The 23,151-nt window shown below is 56.7% G+C and overlaps 1 protein-coding gene across 2 annotated transcripts in view; it reads left to right on the top strand.

Moving 5' to 3' along the window:
* Positions 1–273: 273 nt before the first annotated feature.
* Positions 274–23,151, top strand: part of ELL (elongation factor for RNA polymerase II) — a 39,638-nt gene continuing 16,760 nt past the window's right edge. For both annotated transcript variants that reach the window (XM_049877467.1, XM_049877466.1), the window contains exons 1-2: positions 274–430; positions 22,667–22,714. In XM_049877467.1, coding sequence (XP_049733424.1) covers positions 296–430; positions 22,667–22,714 — 183 coding nt within the window. In that variant the 5' untranslated portion in view covers positions 274–295. The remainder of the gene's footprint in view (positions 431–22,666; positions 22,715–23,151) is intronic.

The raw sequence follows: 23,151 nt of genomic DNA, 5'->3' as shown, positions 1-23,151 counted from the left end.
AGTGGGCAGGGCCTTGGCGCGCCCGGCTGAGTCAGCGACACGAATAATTGATAGAGAAGCGCGGTCCGGAGGGCGGTGTTTCGAGGCGGAGTCCGAGGCCGAGCCGAGCGCCTTGAAAGGCGGGGCCAATCGTGACTTCATGAATATGCAGCACGTCGGGACCGGACAGTGGGCGCAGGGGGCGTGACTCTCCGCGTTTCATGAATAATGCAGCACGTCAGCGGGCGGAGGGCGGGGCGTGGGCGCGCGTAGGCGCTGGAGCCGGGACGGGGGGCGGGGGAGCGATGGTCGCAAGATGGCGGCGCTGAAGGAGGCTCGGAGCTACGGGCTGTCGTGCGGACGGCTGGGCGACGGCAGCCGGGTGTCCGTGTTCCACGTGAAGCTCACCGACAGCGCCCTGAGGGCCTTCGAGAGCTACCGCGCCAGCCAGGTGAGCAGCGGCGCGGCGGCGGGGCGCGAGGGCTGCGGGGCCTGGCCTGGGACTGCGGGGCCGGGGGGCGCGGGGCCGGCGCGGCCTTCCAGGGCACCGGGGGGCGGCGAAGAGCACGGCCTCGCGCGCCCGGCCGAGGGGCATCTGGAGGCTTCCGGGAGTCCTGCCTTCGCTTTCCCGGCGCTTGGGCAGAGCCGGGTTTGTGCACCTGGCGGGGGGCACCCGGGACTTTTCCGCCTGGGTGTTCGGAAGGGTGGTGGGTAGTGGGGTTCCTCCCCTTCTGGGGTCAGCTCTTCCGTCTGAGTCTCTGGCCAGGTGGCTAGGGGGTCCCCGTCGTCGGGGCACCTGTGAGGGCCTCCTTGGGATTTTCCCCTCCGGATCTCAGAGCTAGTGGGTGGGCAGGTGGGCGGGGAGGCTTCATCTGTCCCTGGGTTCCGCCTTCAAGGCTGTCAGTGAGGCCCCCGAGTCGGGGTCGTTCTTAATTCTCAGGAAGGGGAGTTTGGGGAGAAACTGACAGATCGTCCATAACCCCCACCCCCTCCAGATGACCCTACCCGACTTGACACCTTTGGGTGTGTGAGTGTAGGGGGAAACTGCTGCTTCTCTTTGGACATATGAGGGGGTCTCTCGTTGTGGGCGGGGTACCCTGATTGGTGGGCACCTGGGTGGAAGCTCTGGCTACCACACCTGGTGGCCGCGGACCCTTGAGCTTCTCTGGAGCTGATTTGGGCCCATCAGGGGAAGTTTGAGGCGTTTCGGTTCTGCCACCTATAGTGGGGCAGTGGTGGAGGTGTCTACTGTGTCCTGTCTCCAGGCCCGTCTCGGGCACATCTGGGGCCTCAGTCAGAACCGGGTGCCCTGTTTCTGTGTGTGTCATGGCGCCCTCCCTCACTGCAGGGACCTGAGTTGCAGGTGTCCAATGGACAGGTCCTGGGAGGAAGTGGTTTTCAGTGCTTTGCCTTCGTATGTAGAAAGTGAGGTCTTTAGGGTGATAAGGTGGCGGGATGGGGAGCATCCAACCTCGGGGAGGCCCAGCTCCCTGTGTGTGTTTGTGTCTTTGGGGTGGGGGGGGGCCGTGGGCGCGAGAGGAGAGACTAACTAGGAAGGAATGTGGTGTTCTTCCTGCCCTGGACTCGCTCGGCACTATGAGCCAAGCCGGGAATTTCTTCCCCTTTTGGTTCCCGTCACACTCTGGGAGCCGAATCTTCCAGGCACTTCTTCCTTCTTCTCTGGGCAACTTCCTTCCCAGCTCGGTGCCTCAGTTTTCCCCTTTGTCAAGCAAAGATCTGAGCTTGGTTTGGAAGTGCCACTTCTCATCATGTCCAAAAGATTCCCCAAAACGAGGCAGGGGTGCCCCGACAGGTGAGAAGGTGGCCTGAACCAAAACCTCCTACCTGGTGGAATTTGGGCCATGGGTAGGCTTAACTGGTGATCCAGGTGTGACCTGAGGGAAGGAAGGCGACTTTCCTAGAAGCAGCTGGGGGAGAGCCCATGAGTCACAAGAACAAGGCGGATGTGGGCCTTGGTCACCCCGAGTTACAACCCTTGCCTGCCCTGGTTGCTGAAAGCCTAGCCTGGCGTCTACCTCCTGCCCGTCATGCTGCTATTTTTAATTTCGGGTGTGGGTGACATCCCATGCCAATCCGGGTCTTCCTCCCATGAGGGTGAAGGTAATTGCAGATGGTCAGGCTTTCCCAGCATGGCCTGGGAGTGGAGGGCTCACTGGCCAGTGCTCTGGGCTATATTACATTTTGGGGTGATCCACACTCTTTGTTTTTCTCCAAAGCTGGTAGGGAATTTAATCTGCTCAGCAATTTTTGGGTTTCTTCTTCCTCCTTGGGCAGTGTGGTGGGTGGAGTGCAGATCAGGGCAGCATGATCTCCCAGGGGTTTTGGGTGGTGGGTTTGGAAGGCAACTTGGAGAACTTGTTTGTGTAATCAGAGACTCTCATTGGCTCCTGACAAAGCCTCATGGTGTATGGTCTGTCAGCAGCCATCCGACCAGAGTCTTCTGTTGTTGAGCCTTGTGGTTATGTGGTTCGCCAATAGGAACTCGTGGAGAGGATTTTTGTGTTTTTTAACTGGGACGAGGCTTTTACAAACGCAGGTGTGTCAGGTCACAGGCGGGAACATCCTGCAGAACACTCCCTGTGCCTCCAGGAGCTGTAGGAGCAACCAGGGTACAGGCCCCACCGTCTGTTTCCCCAGAGGGGTCTGGAGTCAGAGCTGCCCCTGTGCAGACCTGGTGACGAGGTGGAACGGCCCAGAAGGTCAGAGTATGCCCACACATTCAGCTGCTCACTGCCCAGTCTTTGACTCTGGGCAGCCCTTCTTTAATGTCAATACTTAGTGAGTTCCAAGGCAGCTACTCCTGCTGTGGATCTCCCTTCTTATGTGGAGGGGTGACTTCCGGGAGAGAAGAGAGGAAGTTCTGATGTCACTCATCCTTCCAGGACGATGTGATGCCATTCTTTTGTAGTGGTCCCTGACCACACTGTAGGAAGTGGTTCTGTTCAATGTACCTGCCTCTCCTATGTGGGTGGGATCTCTTTGCTGGAGCTCTGGCAGAGCTCAGCTGACAGGTGACTTCTCCTCTCTGGATTGCAAGCTCTTTGGCAGGAAGTAGCTCGTGGTTGTTCAGGAAACCTTGAGGGCCTGGATAGGAGCATCAAAGCCTGGGGTTTGGAGACCTACCTGGGTTTGGACTTTGGCTGTACCTGTGTGAGGCTTTGAGCGAATGCCTGACCTGTCTGATTCTGGATCCTTCTCAGGGCTGTGAGGGCCCCAGTGACTGATTTCTCTGATTCTGGATCCTTCCCCTCAGGGCTGTGAGGGTCTCAGTGCCCAACCCTCCTGGAGTTCAAAATCCTCCTTCTCTTCAAGGCTGTGAGAGTTCCAGTGCTTGACTCCCTCAGATTCTGGATCCTTCTCCTCACAGCTATGAGGGTCCCAGTGCCTGACCCCCTCAGATTCTGGATCCTTCTCCTCACAGCTATGAGCGTCCCAGTGCCTGACCCCCTCAGATTCTGGATCCTTCTCCTCACAGCTATGAGGGTCCCAGTGCCTGACCCCCTCAGATTCTGGATCCTTCTCCTCACAGCTATGAGTGTCCCAGTGCCTGACCCCCTCAGATTCTGGATCCTTCTCCTCACAGCTATGAGGGTCCCAGTGCTTGACCCCCTCATATTCTGGATCCTTCTTCTCATAGCTATGAGGGTCCCAGTGCCTGACTCCCTCAGATTCTGGATCCTTCTCCTCACAGCTATGAGGGTCCCAGTGCCTGACTCCCTCAGATTGTGGATCCTTCTCACAGCTATGAGGATCCCAGTGCCTGACCCACACTGAGTTCCAGCTCCTTCTCCTCAGGGCTGTGGGGGTCCCAGTGACAGACCCTTTGGATTCCGGATCCTTCTTCTCAGGATTATGAGGGTCCTAGTACCCGACCCCTCTGATTCCAGATCCTTCTCCTCAGGGCTGTGAGGGTCCCAGTGACCGGTCCTCCCTGGGTTCTAAATTCTTCTCCTAAGGGTTGTAGGGCCTTGTTAGAGTGTGTGCAGTCCTGGCCCCTCTTGGGCTCTCAGCTCCCAGAGACAGCTCCTGCTGTAGGCCCCCCGGCAGCAGTGCCGTTCCTTGCAATGAAGTTTGCATGGAGCCTATAGGGGCACAGAGAGCCTGGGCTCTCATCTAACAGACTTTGGGAGTTCCAGCAGGTGACCAGACTGGCCTGTGTCACAGGCTGACTGTGTAAGGCAAGAGCCGGGCGTGTCCAGGCAGCAGGTCCATCAACAGGAAAACCTCGACTGTGGGCCTTATCAGTAAGGAAATTAAATTGGGCGCCCTGTGGGGTCCGGGTTGTGGGGTCCCTCCCATGAGGTGCAAGTTGTGGAGCTGGTAAGAGGGCAGAGGGTACGGACAGGGGCATTCTGGGGCATGGCAGACAGAACAGGTAGGGGTATGGGTGGGAGGCCCCATAAGTGTCCTTATGTCCGTGTGGGCAATGGAGGCTGCTTGCCAGCTGATGCGTGGGTGGCGTGGGGACATCACCTGGCCACTGGCTGGAGGAGCCTTAATTTAGCTAATTCCTCTCCCACAGCACGGACTCCAGCCCTTCCTCCCAGGTGGCTCAGCCAGAGCAGGGCTGCTTCTTGCAGCTTCTCCTGCAGTGTGGGTGTGGCCCCTAGGAGTCCTCAGAGGGTGCCTGTCACCTTCCTGATGGCCTGGTGGGGAAAGCTGTTACTCTGGGGATGTGGAGGCTCGGAGGGGCAGCAGCACCTGCCCAGGCCGCTTGAGCACCTGAGCTGATGTCTTGTTTTGGGGGTTGGGAGGGAAGTTGAGCCACAGGGGACACAACCACAGAAGGGAGTCGCACATGGCCTTGTGCCCTGGGCCTGTGTGCACAGGACGTAGTTGGGTGATGAGGATGCCAGTGCATCCTTACTATGCGCCCCCCCTCCCCGGTACTTTCTCTTGTCCCCATGGTGGCCCTGGGGCGTGGTGCCCCCCCAAGAGTGGGAGAAGGCAGAGTCACGGGGAGTGACTCCAGGCTGGGCAGGGGGCATGGACTCAGCACAGGAGGGGATAGAGCAGGGCTGGGCATTCAGGGTAGGTTTGCCTGTGTTTCAAGGTGGGCCTTGTGGGTTCTGGGTGGTAGGAATTCCTCCCAGCACAGTCCTCTGGGTGCCAGATGAGGCCAGCATCCCCGAGGCTGGTTTAATAAATGGGTCTGGGGACATGGGGGTGTGAGAGACTGGGTGCTGCCCTGGCCACCATGACCTGTGACCCCTGGCTCTCCTTCTGGCATTGCTGCTGCTGCCAGCCATAATTGTATATAAACAGCAGGCACTCACGGAAGCCCTCGTCCTGACTCATCAGGAAGGCCAGAGTTCACCCCAGAGCCAGTTTGACATCATGTTGGATTGTGACATCGCCAGGGGACCTCAGAGGAGCCAGCCAACTGGAAAACAGTTGCTGCTCCAGGACGTGGCTACAGGGGCCTTGGGGGTGGGGACAGCCTGTGTTCAGCTTCCGTGTCTTCCTGTTTATGGGCCTGTCCCCCTGCGTTACGCCTTTATGGCTTAAGCTATCATCTCTCCTTCCACGGTCTGTGTCTTAAAGGACTAGGGGTGTCTGTAATGTCTTTAGTCAGCTACAGAGCCCAAAGGGGTGTAGGCCCCCACACAACCTCACTTTGTCACTTGGTCTAAAGAACCAGTCACCAAATGAACATTTCTGAGGGGACACTGTTTCACCAAGTCAAGTGTCCACTGGACCTTCCGCCTTCTGGCAGAGTGGCCACTCTGGAACCTGTGCTAATTATATCTGCCACCGGCCCCACCAGCCATGGGGATACGTAGCTCCCTTGGGTCATGCAGGTCATGGGGACACGCAGCTTCCTGGGTCACATGGGCACAGACGCCTGCCTATGATGGTGGAAAGGGACTGGACTCGCGGAGAGCAACTGCTCCTCACTCCCGAAGCATGAGCTCACTACAGGGCGTCCAGATTCTGGAGAAGGAGCCCTCCGCTCGCATTGCTGCCGGGGGGTCGCGTAGATACCTCTGCCCCTTGGTTCGGTGTCTGGGTGGTTGGCCTGTTTGTTTTCAACGTGGTGTGGCACCTGCCTTCTTCTCTTTTTTTTTTCCCCAATTGTCACCTTTGTTTTTCAATGATTGTGTCTTCCTCACCAAGCTCACCCCAGCAGGTCACTGTTCTGGCGCGTCCTTGTGCTGCAGGCACTGGGCTAGTCCTGGCTTCTGGGTGTGGTGAAGCTGCGTCTGCTGCAGGCCGGCTCGCTGCCCTGCTGGGGCCCTGCAGGGCTGCTTGAATGGGGGTTGAAGTGGGACTGAGGCAGGGTGTGGAGGCAAAGTGCAGGGGGCTCAGGCAGAGGCTGGCCTGGGCCCGGGCCTGAGGTGGGGAGTGGGTGGCTGCGCAGCTGTTGCTGGCAAGTGGGGTGTGAGGTAGTAGGTGCCAAAGCTGCGAGCTTGTGTGGAGGCTGGCAGGCTATGGACAAGGGTTCAGGGGTGAGGGAGGGGCTGCACAGGAGCAGTGCCAGGTGGGCCAGGGCACAGAGGTGGAGGTGCTGGAGAAGTTACCAGTGCCATCAGAGGATATAGTGTCTCCAGTCTTCTCTTATTATGGCCATGAGACAGGCATGCATCACACGCTGGCCGTGTGCATGGAGCCGTGCTGTGCACGGGAACAGCAGGGATCACGCCAAGGAGTGGCTCAGCCAGAAGGGAGGTTGCCAGTGCTAGACTGTGCTGACTGGAGACCCACCCGCAGGCTCATGGTGGGGTGCATCCTTGTCGTCGCCGTCATCATCATCATCATCATCATCATCATCATCATCGTGGTGGTGGAGGGCAAGGAGGAAGCTGTCGTATGTCTGGGTTGTGCCCCAGGCCCTGTGACAAGGTTGTCAGGAGGCTCAAGCAAGTGTCCTCAGGTGTACTCTGAAGGCAAGTCTGCACAGACGGGGCCACCCTGGAGGCCAGGAGCCCTTCCCTCCTGACTGGATGTGTTCTTTGCACAGTGACAGATGCACGCCAGGCTTCCCCAGTGTGCTGGTGGCAAGTTCTGGGCAGCTGGTGCTCCAACAAAAGCCCTGGACCGTGCTGGGGTGAGGGGCTTAAGGACTGGCTGGACATCTGCCCTGAATTCCTCTTGGTGGGCAGTAGGCAGCAGTACTTGTTACCGAGCAGGGAACATCATGACGGGGGCCTTGTGGTCATCCTGGCTGTCCCCAGCAGTGATCACATCCTTGGACCGAGACTTTGGGAACGAGGGACAAGTGTGGCCCTCAGGGCCACAGCCCGCCCTCCCTCGGTGCCTGCCTGAGTGCCCTCTACCTGTTCCACACAGGCATCCTGATGAAGAGCTCCTTGCCGATTCTCAGTTTCACTGAACACAGCCCCTGCTATGCAAGCTTTGGCCCCCTGTCAGTGGCTCCAGCTTCTTTTGCTGCGGTTCCACTTTGGGCTTGTCCTACAACTACTTTCAGTTTGGCAAGCTACCTCGGGAAATGCACCCTCAGCATTTAGAGTTCCCTTCCCTGCCTCTCTGTTAGGTTTATTTTTTTAAATAAAGAAACAGATTTCCTCCGTTTCTTCAGTGATTCCACATGGGAAGCCCAGCACAGTGGGAGAGGCTTGGCTGTGATTCGACAAGCTACGGTGGGTCTGGGGGCCATGCTGAGTCCCTGGGCCTGCAGGATCTGGGGGTAAGGGGCCACTCCGCAGGTGCATGAGGCAGGGTGCTCAGCCAAGCTCACTCTCCCCATCAGGCGTTTGTTGGTCTGGGCTGGGATTCGGGAGTGAGAGCAGCCTCAAGAGTCTGACCCTGTCCACTGGAGACTCGAGGGTGCAGGTGGCCCCTCCAGTGTGTAGCCTGGGCTAGGGGTCCCTGCCGAATGGGAAGGAAAGGAGGGACGGCCGATGTGTGTGTCTGTGTGCCTGTCTTCTCTGTGTGTATGTATATCCATCTCTGTGTATCTGTCTGTCTGTCTTTTGCATTGCCCCTGTGCAGGTCCTGTGCTTGGGCCAGGAGCACAAAGTACCCAGGCCTGCACCTCCTTTGGGTTCCTCAGTCCAAGGTAGACTGATCTGAGGTGGTGGGGTTGGGGGGGAGTGTGTCGTACAGGCCAGGGTGGAGTCTGAGGGGAGGCCACGTAGGCAGGTGGGAGTTGGTGACCAGGACCCAGGGGTCTGGGGTGGCTTCATCTTTTCCCACTTGCCTAAGGAAGGTAAGCTGATCCTGTGGTTCTTTCCCCCATTTTTTAAATTTTAACTTTTTTATGATAAAATATATTTACACAAAATTCCCCATTTTAACCATTTTTCAGTGTGTAATTCAGCAATGTTAATTACATTCACTCTCTTGGGCAACCATCACCACTATCCATTTCCAAATTTTCCTGTCTCCCAAACAGAAACTCATTGTTCCGTAAACAATGACTCTCCCTTCCTCTCCCCCAGCCCCTGGTAACCATTAAATAACTTTGGTCTGTATGTATTTGCCCATTGCAGATATTTCATATAAATGGAGCCGTACAATTTGTGGCCTTTTGTCACTGACTTATTTCACTGAGCATAACGTTTTAAGGTTCATCCGTGTTGTAGCATGTATCAGGGCTTCATTCCTTTTTACGGTTGAATAGCGTTCCCTCGTATGTGTGGATCACGTTATATCGGTGGACACTTGGGTCGTTTCCACCTTTCGGCTGTTGTGAAAAGTGCCGCAGGTTTCTGTTTGCGTTCCTGCTCTCAATTCTTCCAGGTATATGCCTAGGAGGGGAATTGCTGGGTAGTAAGGTAATTGTTTAAGTTTTTGAGGAACCACTACACTCTTTTCCGCAGTGACTGCACCACTTCATATTCCCACCAGCCTTGAATGAGGTTCCAGTTTCCATTTCGCCACGTCCCCACCAACACTTGGCATTGTTCATTTTCCTCAGAATAGCCATCCTAGGGGGAGTGAAGTGGTTCCCCTTTTTTAAGACAAATTTTTAGGGGAAGTTCCACTTCCTGATGTGACCCTGTGACCCTCACCCCCCCGCCCAACATGGACTCACTGGATGTTCCCAGTGGAGGACTACAGTGTGAGGGAGCCCCTCGCTAATCTCTGGGGTGGTGATGCTGGGTTGGCTGTGCCCCTGCCCACAGCCACTCCAGGATCATGTCCCCAGACCCTGGCCGGAAGCCCGTGCCATGCCCTTCCTAGCAGGTCAGTGTCAGAGCTGCTGGGGCCACTGTACTTGCCTATGAGGAAGCCGAGGCCCATACACTCTGCCCAGGGCCACTGCTGAGCCTGCCAGCCTGACCCCGGCCTCCTGCAGGTTCCCCCCAAAGTCAGTGAGCAGGACCTGATGAGCCCAGCAGAGCGGTCCTCTGCCTGTCAGCCTTCGAGTCTGAAACGAGCCAGTGAAAGATCTGGCTCTCCATCCGCTGTGTTGGAATACAGCTTCTACCTGTTGATGCGTCGTCTGTGGCAGCTTTTGCTGCCGTTGGGTCATCGTGACAGACACAGTCCAGGCTGCAAAGCCGAAAATATTTACCTTTGCCGAAAGTGTTTTTGCCCCTGGGTTGGGGCAGGTCATGTATGTAGCCTGACCCTTGGTCTGAAAGGAGTGGACTGGGCTGTGTCCTTTGACCTGACCTCTGGTATGGAAGTGGGCTGGGGTGGTCATGCGACCTGACCCAGGACTAGAATGATGGACAAGGCAGGTCACATGAGCTGACCCCTGTGACCTAACCAATGGTCTAAAAGGGTGGCTGGAGCAGGTCACATGACCTGACTTCTGGTCTAGAAGGTTGGACAGGGTCATGTGTCTCCAAGAACCCAGCGGCTCTCTGCATGGTGCTCTGTGAGCCTGGCGCTGTGTGTGTCAGCGCTGGTCCAAGACCTCAGGGGTCCTTTTGATCCAGCTATTTCTTGTCGCCATCAGGATGCCCTGGACAATGGTTGGCTGTGGCCACATGGTCAGTGTAGGTGGCACTGAGCCCAAGCCGGGGGGTGTCACTGGGGACTATTACTCAAAGCTGTCCGGCATGTCTGTGTCCTGTGCAAACTTATGTTGCCCCCGCCCTACACTAAGCACCTTGATTTCAGGGCCACCTTTCTATGGGAACCTTTTGGAACTGAGAACTGAGCACAGGTGTATAGGCGGGCAGAGGTCCCCAAGGTGCTGGTAGAGCAGGTAGCTGTGGGCCCTGGGCCCACGTGCTGTCAGGCTGGTGTTGCCCACGGAGGAGGCCACAGCCTTTGAGGAGCAGGCTTTCGGACAGGGCACACAACCAGGGAGTCAGTAACTAGCCAGTGGACGGTGGGCTCAGCAGGTATGTTATGCAGAGATGAGGTGGCCAGCGTCTCCTGCTATCTGCTCTATGGAGTACGCTGGCCTGGTGGGGAGGTGGGGGGGCCTGTAGGGTGGTGGTGCCATCTGCTGGCCAGATCCTCAAGAGAGCTGTGTTACAAGAGGCCCCACTGCTGGGCTACAGTTCCTGTGTCTGCAGACTCGGAGTGCCATTGTTTTGTTGGTACATATTCTCTCGTTTTCCAGAATCAGTGTGACCGTTGAGCAGGTGGGGAGCCGGGTAGGAAGCCTTCAAAGCACAGGAAGTCTAGGAACTCCACCAAAGCAGGCTGCCCGCTGTCGTTGTCCCAGAAGAGACATGACCGTGTAGGTGGTACCACGCTGTGGGGTCAGACTGGCCTCTGGGCACACTGCTCATTGGCTCGGGGCAGCGCCTACGAACTGGTTGACACAACAAGATCCTGGCGGGAGGCATGGCAGGCCCTGCATCCCGAAGACACAGGAGTTATTCAGAGACAAGAGTGGCCAGCGCTGAGCTGTGGGGCTGTGTTTGCGGTGGGTCAGCCAAGGTGAGGGAACAGGTGCTGTGAGGGCAGCCAGCATGGCACACCTCCCAGCCCCCGACCTCCAGCATGCCACCACCCCCAAATCCCCGAGTGCCCAGCAGGCCTGGTGGTCAGAGTGGGGCTTCTGCAGAGGGAGCCCTGGCTGAGGGAGCATCTCATGCCAGTGCACAGAGTGCTCAGGGCAGGGTGGGGTTCCCACCTGCAGACATGCGCAGTTGCCTGCCCAACTGCCTTCGCCAGACACAGCAGCCCCTGTCCGGCCAGGACAGGAAGCAGCTTCCTGGAAATTTCCTAAATGTGACAATGTTGGTAGCAGCCCTCCCACCACCAGGATGGCAGGAACCATGTCATGGATGGGATGGCGAGGATCTGAGTGCTTGCTGGGCCTGCCCTGAGGTGGTCACCTCCACATTGGCTATGGTTTGCACCTTTATGCAGCGAGCGACAACCTTGTCTCAGGTTCCTAAATCTGGTCAAGTGTTTGTAGGCTACTGAGCTCACCATTCGTGGTGTTCTGGAGGGTTCTTTGGAGACCTCTGTCTGGTGTGGGCACAGTCATGGTGCACCTCCATTTATAGCTCCCTGACCATTGTGTGGTAAGAGATATAGGGGTTGGACCAAGACCTGCCTTCCTTGCTGGGCTGCCATGGAGGTGTGTCCTCAGGGCGTCCCCTTTCCATTAGTGGTTTGGCCTTTGAACCTGGGTCAGGTCAGGGCTCCCAGAGCACTGTCTGGATACCTCTGACCAACCCTTGGGTGGGGCTGGGCCCATGGTCTCTACCTGAGGGTACCCAGGCCTGGGAAGTGGGGGGTCTTTGAGAGGCAGGGACCTCAAGCCCCTCCTTGAAGGGTGACTTGGGGCCTCAGGTGCCTGAGGCTGTGTGCAAATGCTTACTGACCAGCTACAGCCAGTGGGTGGTAGAAAGGCCTGGCAGTTGACTAAAAAACTAGCCAGTACACCCTATGGGTCATAACACAGCATTGTCCAACTCGCTTGTTGTGGACACATCGTAAGGAAGAATCAATCGCTGGAGGAGAGCATCATGTTTGGTGAAGTAGAGGGTCAGCGAGGGTGAAGGCGACGCTCAGGAGATGAATTGGCACCATTGCCACAGTGACGGACTCGAACATGCTGGTGATCGTGAGATGAGGCAGGACTGGGTGGTGTTTCATCATGTTGTGCATGGGATTGCCATGAGTTGGAGACAACTCACCAGCAACTCACAACAACTACAGCCAGTAGGTACAAGACGAGGCTGAGGTATGTCCCCCAGGTCGCCCCATTGGCTGCAGTGGCCTGGCCCACCGTGTGGGCAGACGCAGTTCAGGTGTCATACCTGCCAAAGGGGCCTGACGTATACTGTGATGTCTCAGAGCCCCTAGCCCCACACTGTGACCCTCCTGAGACATGGGATCCAGCGAGACAACTGCTGGTGGCGAGCATCCCCTGCAAGCCCCCTGACCATGCACCCCAGGTGTCTCGGTGTCTGGGCATGAGGCTTTCGGATGCACTATGGTGGATGTTTCTGCTGCTTTTGGTCCCCAGGGGATGCCTTCATGTTTGGCAGATAAGTGTGAATGGTATACCCAGGGAGGGGGATGGTGTATCCTGTCCTCATGGCAGTCTTGGTCCCCCTTGACATTAGTGGGAGAAAACATTGACACAGGGGGTGGGTGTCTGTGGTTCTTTGCGGGGGGGGGCTCTTCCCAGGAGGGGTTCCCTGGTGCTTAACGAACCTGTTCACAGCATGTGTATGGAATGTGCCCCATCCCAACCCAGGATGCCCTGAGTCCTCCTCTTGCCCCTGAAGGAGCCCCACAACCCCTGTGGCCCCCCAGGGAGCCCTGTTCCTGACTCTGAAAGGGGTTTCTTTTTACTTTTGGTCCCTGCATATGATAGGGAAGACTTTGAGCAGTGTGAGGATCATTGCCAAGATGCCACCTTAGTTGTCCGTCTGTTCGTCCCTCCGTGCCCCGTTGGCTGGTCTTTGGGCAGCAATGTCTTGGCTCTGCTGTGTGGGCTGAGCTTTGCCATGGCTCACAGCAGATGAGCTGGGAGGCCCTGTGCCATGCTCTGTGGTGCTGAGCGATGACTGGCCAGTGTCCCTGCTCTGGGACAGGCCCCCGGCCTGAGAATGTAAGGGCCTTGTTGGATGTGGGGCTAAGGTTACTTCCCCTTCTGCCTGATGGAGGGCGAATGTGACAGCGTCAGCTCTGCACAGCAGCATCAGGTGAAACCAGGAAGCGGCCGCAGTCTGTGGGATGTGTAGAGAAATGTAGAAAAGAGAACCATGTCATCGTTGTCACTCAGGATGTGCAAGAGAGCGTAGTGACCTGAGAGTAACCAGATTGTACAGAGCAAATGGAGCAGGCTGTGTGCAGTCGTGTCGTTCCACCCACTCAGGAGCCCCGTGAGACCTACTCAGGTCCCTCCCAGGTCCAGCTCTGTCTCCTCAGCCTTGCCTCCTGGCATCTGGCAGGGACAAGCCACTCGGCCCTCAGAGCCACCCTTGGCCCATCTCATGCCTGAAGCCTGTGCACTGGAGAAGGGATGTTTTCCTGGAACCTGAAGGATGGCAGGGTCCCTGCACAGGTGGGGGCTCCTCCCAAGGAGGTGACAGGTGAACAGTGTGTGAGCACAGTGCACGGGCGTCAGGGATACCACGGCTTCTGCATGTCGCTGTGAGTACAGCCATCAGCGGCTCCTCGCCTGGAACTCGGACCTGCCAGGTGTGCCCAGCCTGCCCTGTGGACCCTTGCTCAGACAGCTCCTTCCCGTGACCCTGGACCCTGCGCGTGTGCATGTGCTCCTGGTGGGCTTTTCAATTCTATGTTTGCAGGCCTAGGCACCTTCCCTGAGGTGAGCCCAGGAACAGAAAAGATGGCTGTCTGGCATCCTCAAGAATGTTACATCCACAGGGATCCCCATGTCCCCACTTTTGCCCAGCAGTCTGGGTGACACAGGTCTCCTTCTCCCTGGCCTCTCAGGAGAGTAGGGTTTGGGAAGCCCCAGGTTTGGGGTGTTAGGCATCTTCCCCTGTTGTTTTTGCTGCTGGTGACTGTTCACGTGTTGTGGCTCTTCTCCAGTCCTTTCTGTCCACTGCTGCGTTCCCACCGTGTTCGCGCGAGGGGTCATCCAGAGCACAGTCACCCAGTTGTGCCCCTGCTCCCCACTGGGCTGGGAGTGATGTTGTTTGAGGGCGTAGCTGGCACGCACAGAATCATCTGGTCCGTCCTCATTGCGTAAAACCCCTACCTCTGCTGGGGGCACATCCTTCCTCTGCTCTGTGCTGTGGTCTGAGAGGGGTCTGGGGAAGGCCAGGCCATTGTGGAGCCAGCCACCAGCTCCACTCTGTTGATCAGACAGGTGGGCCTGGCAGCCAACAGCCGTCCGGTGACTTTCTCAAGTGCGATCCACACGCTGAGTTACGTGGTTTTCAGAAGTGTGGAAACCATGTTGTTTGCTGCTTTTGAAGGCCTATGGTCTGCATCATTCTGCCTCAGAAAAACTACATCTTACTTATGAGTTGGGAATCTCTGAATTCTGTGGCAGCCTGGTGGAGGAGGGCGGGCCCTGAGTCCAGCTCCAGGCTGTTTATCACATCATACCCTGCTTCTCTCTGAGGAGGGCTCGTGTTGGGGCATGGGGGCTACAGGTGTGTGGGCCACGATTTGGAGGGATGCCATCCCTACTCAGCCAGCTGGCAGGGACCCATGTAGCTCAGACTCTGGACTCTACAGACATTTTCTCACAAACGAACGCGCTGAGCCTGCTGCTTCCAGGTGAAAACTTGACCTTTGGAAAATCCTGTGTTCGCCATATGGCTGGGTCAGATTGCCAGTGATACCCCTGCCTGTGGCCCCACGGGACGTGGGGTGCTCTGAGACTGCCCTGCACATACTGCCCCTACCCCTGCCGGGTAGCACCATGTTTCCATGGGCCCCAGAGGACCATACCAGCTTTGCATGCAGTGTGCGCGGCGGGGCTCTTCTCCAAGTGCATCCAACACCAATGGCCGACGCATGTGGACAGCAGGGAATGTGGCCCGTGCTCCGGCCAGGCCGGGCCTTCCTAGGAGATGGGATGATGGGGGACCTCCCGGGCAGATCCCTGCAAGAGCTCTGTGCCTGGAGAGGCTTGTCCTCCCATCACGGGCAGTGACCCTGTCCATTTGTCCTGCTGCAGCTGAGGGAGCCTCGCCAGCTACTCTCAGCCAAGGGGCCTGGTGTGTGCCTGCCTCTGCCAGACGGGAAGATGGAGCCGTGCCTGGCCAGCATGGTCACTGAGGTGGGAAGTTCCGGCCTCAGGAGGCCCAAGTATCCCAAGTGGAAAGTCCAGGCCTCCGTGCACCCCTATGCTGTGACTGTGCACATACCCCCACACTGTAACTGCCCCCCACGCTGTGCCCGTATCCCCCCACATGCTCACTGTGCACCCACAGGCCCTATCAGAGGCCCTGATTCACTTGGTGCCTCCGGGTCTCCCCAAGGCCCAAAGCAAGAGGAAGGGTCCCATTTCCCTGCTAGGGAGAGGACACAGCATCCGGGGGCTCAAGGCCGACCTGCACATCTGCCTGGTAGCTATGACTATCATGAGGCCACGTGGCATCCTCAGGTACAGGTCCTTGGGGCAGCTCCGGTTAAAGGGAGTGTGGCTCCCCCTCCCACCTGACTTTGGGGTGGACTGTTTCCAGGGAGGGGACACCAGAAGGTCCCAGGGCTAGTGTGCCCAGCAGGGTCCTCTCACATGGCTAGGGCTGCATCTCTCTGGCTCTGTCCACCCTTGGTGCAGACTTCCCTCTCCCAGCCTTTCAGGCTTGCCTGTCCCTCCACTCAGGGCCGCCCCTTGGGTCTTCCTGCACTTCCTGCCCACTAACACATCTTGCATTCTGGCTTGTCCGATGTCTGTCTGGCCTGAGTGTCCATCTGCTGGTGCGATATCCAGCCCTTGGGGTGGCCTGCGTGTCAGTGGACACATGGGGATGTGCGGGGCCCTGCGGGGGAGCAGCCTCGGCCTGGCCAGTCAGAAGAGACCTCACGGGAGTGCACAGGCTGAAGGTCGGGTGTGTGGGGAGCAGGGCTGCCCCACCCTGCCCACAGGGGGCAGGATGGTCAGTGTGGACGGCGCCACAACTCAGCATTCTGGGAGCATCCGTGATCGCGTCCAGAGGAAGCCTGCAGTCAGAGGCCTAGGCAGTGGTCCCGGAGCTTCTGTTTTGGGGAAGAGGGAGAGGAAGTTGGTAAGAATGGCAATTTAGGAGATTTCCGTAAAATGGACTTACTGAGAAAAGAAGATTGTAGCTACAACACCAAAACCGAGATCCATAAAGAACAAATTGAGAAATTCCACATCATCAAAGTTAAGAACTGCTCTTCAAAGATGCTGTTCAGAGAGTGAAAGACCAGCCACAGTCAGGAGGGAGTCTTGGCAAAGCTCATCTAGTAACGGCCCCCGTGTCCGGGATGTATAAAGAACAGGCAAAACTCCGCAATGTATAGAAAACGGACAATCCAGTTTTTACAGATGGCTGTAACATTTGAACACAAAACTTTGCCAGAGACATGTGATGGCAAATTTGCTGTGAAAAGATGCTCCACACCCTCAGTAATCAGTGACCTGCGTGTGGGAACCACAGTGAGATACCCCATCTCTCGTTTGGGAGGCCGAGCTGAAAAAATGGACAGAGCCAAGTGGTGATGGGCAAGGGTGGGGAGCAGCTGGAGCCTTCATGTGAAGGCACTCTGGAGTACATTCTGACAGTTTCTTATCAAGCTCTTGTCGTTAGTTACTGTTGAGTCAGCTCTGACTCAAGGCTACCCAGTGCTGTCCAGTTCTGCGCCACCTTCACGATCTTATCAAATCAAACACACAATTGTCCCATGACCCAGCAGTCCCACTCCTGAGTATTTACCCAAAGGACATGACAGTGTATGTCCACATAACAGCCTGGGTATGGATGTTTCCAGCAGCTTTATTCATTAGTGCCCTAAGCTGGATGCAGCCCATCATCCTTTCGGCACATGATGGACAGATAGCCACGTCCAGACAGCAGGAGCCTGGGTTCCGAAAGCAGTTTGTGATTGGCTGTTAACTAAAACGTTGGAGATTTGATCCCACCCAGCAGCACCACAGAAGAAAGGCTTGGCTATCTGCTTCTGTGAAGATTACAGCTAAGAAAGCCCTATGGGGCAGGTCTACTTTACTTTGTAACACATGGGGTCACCAGGAGTCGGGATTGACTCAGTGGCAGTGGATTTGGTTTGGCTTTCTGGGGTGATACTGAACAGTAAAGAGGAATAAACACTGGTCCTCTAGCCAGGGGTATGGGTGACTCTCAGAGGCATGCTAAGAAAATGTGCAGCCAGCTAAATTAGGCCCCAAAGATGGCACATCATAGTCCCTGGAGTCTATGAGTTGGTGGCCTGACATGGGAAAAGGGACTTGATGCATGAAGGGTGTTGTCTCAGTCATCTAGTGCTGCTATAACAGAAATACCACAAGTGGATGGCTTTAACAAAGAGAAATTATTTTCTCACAGTCTAGTAGGGTACAAGTCCAAATTCAGGGCGTCAGCTCCAGGAGAAGGCTCTCTATCTGTTGGCTCTGGAGGAAGGTCCTTCTCGTCAATCTTCCCCTGGACAAGGAACTTCTCTGCGCAGGAACCCTGGGTCCAAAGGACACGCTCTGCTCTCCGTGCTTCTTTCTTGGTGGTATGAGGTCCCCCCTCTCTGTTTACTTCCCTTTTCTTTCATCTCTTGTAAGGTAAAAGGTGGTACAGGCCACACTCCACAGAAACTGCCTTTACATTGGATCAGGGGATGTGACCTTAGTAAGGGTGTTACAATCCCACCCTAATCCTCTTTAATGTAAAATGACAATTACAAAACGGAGGACAACCACACAATAGTGGGAATTGCGGCCTAACCAAGGTGGCACATATTTTTGGGGGACACAGTTCAATACATGACAGATATTAAGACAGGGAGAGAGTCGTGGATTATCCGGATGGGCCCACTGTGATCACAGGGTCCCCACGTGATGGACATTTCAGACAGACACAGGAAAATGGCCATGTGACGGTGGAGGCAGAGACTGGAGTGATGTGGCCACAGCACAGGACCACCTGAAGCCATGAGAAGTTGGAATAGACAAGGAAAGATCCTTCCCTAGGGCTTCTGGGGGAAGCATGGCCCTGTAGGCACCCTGAATTCAGACCAGGAGAGGATACGTTTCTTCTCTTCAGAGGCACCTAGTATGTGGAGGCCCTGGTGGTGCGGTGGGTAAGAGCTACGGAGAGCTATAGCGAGCTATGGCAGCTAACCAAAAGGTTGGCAGTTCGAATCCACCAGCCACTCCTTGGTAACTCTGTATAATGATAATTCTACTCTGTCCTGTAGGGCCGCTAGGAGTAGGAATCGACTCGACGGCAACGGGTTTGGTTTGGTTTTTAGCGTGTGGTGATTTGTCACAGCGGCCACAGGAAATGAATATAACGTGATTCCATTGAAATGACTTCCTGGAAAAGGCAAACCACAGGGACAGAACACAGACCAGAGGTGGCCAGGGTCCAAAGGGGGAATGCTCAGGTGGGCGTAGGTTGTAGAGTGGAGCAGATGGAGTGTGTGCGCGGGCACGCAGGCTGGGTTGTGAGGCTATTTTGTGTTTTCCTGAGCCTCACCTTTCCTCACAGCGAGTTTTCTTTCAGCTCCCAGCGTGCCTCTCTGCGCGCCTGCCCAGTGTTGGTGGACACACTGCCGGAAGGCCTCCACCCCTGTCCCAGGCGCTGCCTCAGGGTCTGTGCGTTTGTCCTGGCCAGGGCCTCGGGGTGTGTGTGGCTGTCTTGGGCAGGACCTTGGGGTCTCTGTGTCCATCACAGGCAGGGCCTTGGGTTCCATGCGTCTGTCCTGGGCTGCCCCTCTCCTCCCTGTGGTTCACGGAGGGCCTGTCTGAACTCTCCACGGCCTCGCGCCAGGGAGCCCTGGGGAGGGTTCCAGAAAGGCGTTTCTCAATTGCGTGGGCTTTACTGGAAAGGGCAGGAGAGCTGCCAGGCGGCTGGCAGCCAGGGCTTTCCAGTGGGGCTCGCAACTTCCTCCCTCTGGGTCAGTTAGCCCCGGGGTGCTTCCCCCTCCTTTGCCCTGGGTGAGGGGAGTCCCCAGTCCCCGGGTGACGAGTGAGTCAGTGATACCTAGCTGTCTGTCTGGTGCTCCTTGAAGAGCTGGGGTCTTGGGCTCTGCTGGGGAAACATGAAGGTGCGTGCAGGTGTGTGGGCCTGGGTGCCCTGTGGGGCAGGCGTGTGATGTCACTGATGGGGCCCATCCGGAACTCCACCCCTTCTGGGCTCCGAAGGCTGCCCTGCCTGGTTCCCTGGCCCCTGGAGGGTCAGGCGGAATCTTTACTGCTAGAGTCCATCTGGAGAGCCTGTTCCTGGAAGGGCCCCATGGGAGGCCCTCCCTGGACCCTGTCCTCATCCCATCATTGCGCACCCCCTTGTCCTGTGTGTAAATGACATTTGAGGGGCTAGAGTCACACGAGGAATCACGCCCCTTCCCTGCTTCCCATGTGCTTTCCCTCTGCTGGGGACATTGCCCTTCTGCTTTGGTCCCCATATCACATCCAGGCCCGCGAGGGCAAGCCTTTTCTCCAATTTATGTGCTATGTGTCTGCCATCCCCGCTCACTCACCTTCTGTCACTCTGTGTTAAAATTCACCGTGGCATCCCTGAGGGAACAGGAGAGCAGTGGAATGCAGACCTCAAATTCTCGTAAAAAGACCAAACTTAATTGTCTGAGACTAGAAGGACACCGGAGGTCATGGTCCCCAGACCTTCTGTTAGCCCAAGACAGGAACCATTCCCAAGGCCAACTCTTCAGACAGGGATTGGACTGGGCTGTAAGATAGAAAATGACACTAGTGTGGAGTGAGCTTCTTGGATCAAGTAGACACCTGAGACTATGTGGGCAGCTTCTGTCTAGAGGGGAGATGAGAGGGCAGAGGGGGTCAGAAGGTGACTGAATGGACATGAAAATAGAGGGTAGGGAGGAGTGTGCTGTCTCATTGGGGGGAGCAACTAGGAGTACATAGCAAGGTGTATATAAATTTTTGTATGAGAGACTGACTTGATTTGTAAACTTTCACTTAAAGCACAATAAAAATTAAAAAAAAAAAAAAATCACCGTGGCAGCTTGTGTGCTGAAATGGGACCGTACAGGGATGTGAGCTCTATGCAGGCTGGCACGCACATTCATGAGGGGCAACAGTCTAGTGTCCACCGATAGGTGATGGATGAACACAGTGTGGTCCATCTATACACGGAATACCAGTCAGTCACAAAGAGAAATGAGGGCCTAATACATGCTATCACGTGGACAGACCTCTCAAACATGACGTTGAATGAAAGATGCCGGGCTCAAAAAGACAAGTATCATATGATCCCACTTGTATGAGATATCTAAAATAGGCAAATTCCTGGAAACCAGAGAGTATTAATGGTTACCAGGGGCAGGAGGGGGAAGGGGAAGACTTTTCTTGGGGGAGGGGGCACTGAGTTCTGTCAAGGTTGATGGGAAATTTCGGGAACAGATGCCCGGTGAATGTAGTTAGCGTCATGGAATTGTACACTTAAATAAGGTTGAAATGACAAATGTTACGTGTCATTCACCACGGTAAATTTTTGAAAACAAAGATTATCAGGTGAGACTCGTTCCCCTGCCTGGCCTAAAAGTCACTGCTCCAAAGCCCAGAGTCGTCATGGAAAGACCGTCATCCAGCTCTGGGTCACAGTACCATGAATGCACTTGTTTGACTTGCGCCTTCAACAGGCTTAGGAGGTGTCTGTGTCACCCCAGCACGCCCCCTGAAGCTGCTCCCGGTCTCCTGCTCCAGGCGCACACTGACCTGCTCCCTGTCTCTTTGGTTTTGCCTTTTCCGTAAACTTCACATGAAGGGCATCAGGCGTACGTGGTCTTGTGTGCTGGGCTTCTCCCCATGAGTGAGGGGGTGAGGCTGTCCACGCTGTGCTGGCCATGTCTTTGCCTCCCTACTGCTGAGCCGTGTCCCTGTGTTGGTCTCTGTCCTCTGGGTGATGGGTGCTGTGGACGTGTATGAGTGACACTTTGTGTGGATGTGTGTCCTCACTTCTCTCAGGCAGATGCCCAGGGTGGGGTGGCCGGATCAGGTGACTCCCTGCTCTCTGCAGTGGCGGCCTGTCTTCTGTCCCTACCACAGCCTCGACAGTTGGTGGAGTCAGTCTTTTCTCTAAGCTGTACTCACAGACGTGGTGGCATCTCGTGTGGCTTCAGCGTGCGCTTCCCGAAGGACTGACGATGTGAGCGTCTCTTTGTACTCCTCATTGTTGTCTGTCTTTTTACGACCTCAGGCCAGGATTGCACAGGTGCATGTCCATGGTCTGCTGGTGGTTGAGGGACCTTTGCAATGAGGGGAGCTGGCCTTGAGCTTGGCTCTGGGGGCCTTGGGCAGGGTAGGATGTGGAGTGGCTTGTTGGGTTTTCAGCACAGGCCCTTGCGTGGGCACTGGGCCTGGGTGCTATTCTCCTTGGCCCGGCCAGGGCCCTGGAGCAGCGGCTCGGACGGGGAGTGTGCTCAGTGCACGTGTGGCCTTGGGATGCAGCCCCTGTCTCCTCTAGACATTTTTGAGGTTTTTGGCAGAGGAGGGGCTCTCAGTAGAATCAATGTGGGTATGGTGGCCTCTCCCCACATCCCGCCCATGTTTTCCTTCATGTCCTGCGTCCCCCCCTACAGCCTGTGGGACGAGGCCTCCCAGGATCCTGCTGCATTCCTGCCTGTCCTCCGTGTGCGTGGCCACGCGTCCCCACACCTGGCAGTGTTCCTGTCACTCCCATCACCCAATGGGCACTGGGCCCCTGCCCCATCCTTGTGTCCCTGATCATCTGAGGGGGGCCCCAGAGTGGAACTCAGGCTGGTGACCGGGTGAGAGTCGTCCGCTCTTGTCCTGCCCACACCACAGGGTGCCTTCGTCCCCCAGGCCATTCCCTGTATGGGGACCGAAGACACCCCAGGCCAGGCCTGGCAGCTGCCCTGGCATTGATGTCCTTCTCGGAGGGCAGACAGTGCAGATGCAGGTGGTCCGGGGGCCTGAGGCCAGGGGTGGGGCGTCTGTGTGCAGAGATGGGGGAGGGCATGTACTGCATGGGTGAGCCTGGTGGGGGCAGGAGGGGGGCCTGGTGGGCGAGTGGGGGTATCTTGGTGAGGAGAACATGGTGGGTGGGTTAGTGGGGACTGGTGGGAGCAGGGGGTACATTGGGGCTGGTTTGGGCGTGAGGGCCCCAGGGGTGGTGGTGACAAGCTGTGATCCCCGAGCATGGGTTGGCTGCTCTGGGTGGTAGGGAGGGCTTCCTCTCTCTCTGCCCGTGTGTGCTCTCAATCCCGCTCCTGGAAGCCCAGTCTCAACAGCTGAAGCTGAAAGCAATATTTTTAGCTTTTTAGTGTGTTTTCTTCTGACATTTGGAAGTCACCAGCACTCCCAGTACAGGAAAAGACTGCTCTGATGCACTGATGTGGGGTGGGTGGGCATCGGGGGGCAACATACCATCTTAGCCCTAGACCCCTGGACACCCTGGTTTTGCCCCCTCCACCCAAGTTCTGGAGGGCGAGTGAGGCCTGGCCTGAGAGACCGTGTTGCCGAGGCCTTGCCGTTGCAGAGCTTGGAGGGTATGGGGAGGCCTGCTCCTGGGATCGCCTGCCTGGGTTCTGCTGTGGCTCCCTGCTTGCCCCTGCTGCAGCCTCCAGGAGCTCTTGGGCCCAGGGCCCCCTTTGCACGACCTGGAGGTGCATGCCTCGTGTGCTGAGCCTACCGTCCTCATGTCTCTGTTTTCTCTCCTAGGACTCCGTTTCACTGAGACCGTCGATCCGCTTCCAGGACAGCCAAGGGGTGAGTCCTCTTTGATCATATTCAGGCGTTTGGGCCACAGGCCAGGGCACACCACCCCTCCTGGTTGCTGTGGGTGGGACATCCAGTGTCAGCGTTGTCCCGGGCCTGGAGGCCAAAGAGAGCCAAGAGGGGTGCCTGCTACTCTTGGGGCACCCTGAGCCAGGGAAGGCCTGAGGACAGATTGGTGCACTCGTGACCACCAGGCTGGGCTGTAGGTCTCTCCAGAGTGGTCCAGGTTCCTGCAGGGGTAGGGGTGTGGTGATGGGGGGCAGGGCAGGGGCAAGCCATAGTCCTCCGGGACCGTGTAGGTGAGTCCGTGGTGTGCCCTTCAGATCAGCAGTTCCATGAGGTGGGGCCCGGGCATGGTGACTGGGTTGGGGAAGTGGGGGCACTCTTGTTCGGGAGCACCACTGGGGCTGTGGGGGGAATGGTCACCA

This window comes from Elephas maximus, chromosome 3 (genome assembly GCF_024166365.1).
Source record: "Elephas maximus indicus isolate mEleMax1 chromosome 3, mEleMax1 primary haplotype, whole genome shotgun sequence".
NCBI lineage: Eukaryota > Metazoa > Chordata > Mammalia > Proboscidea > Elephantidae > Elephas > Elephas maximus.
This window is presented reverse-complemented; position numbering and strand designations above follow the sequence as displayed.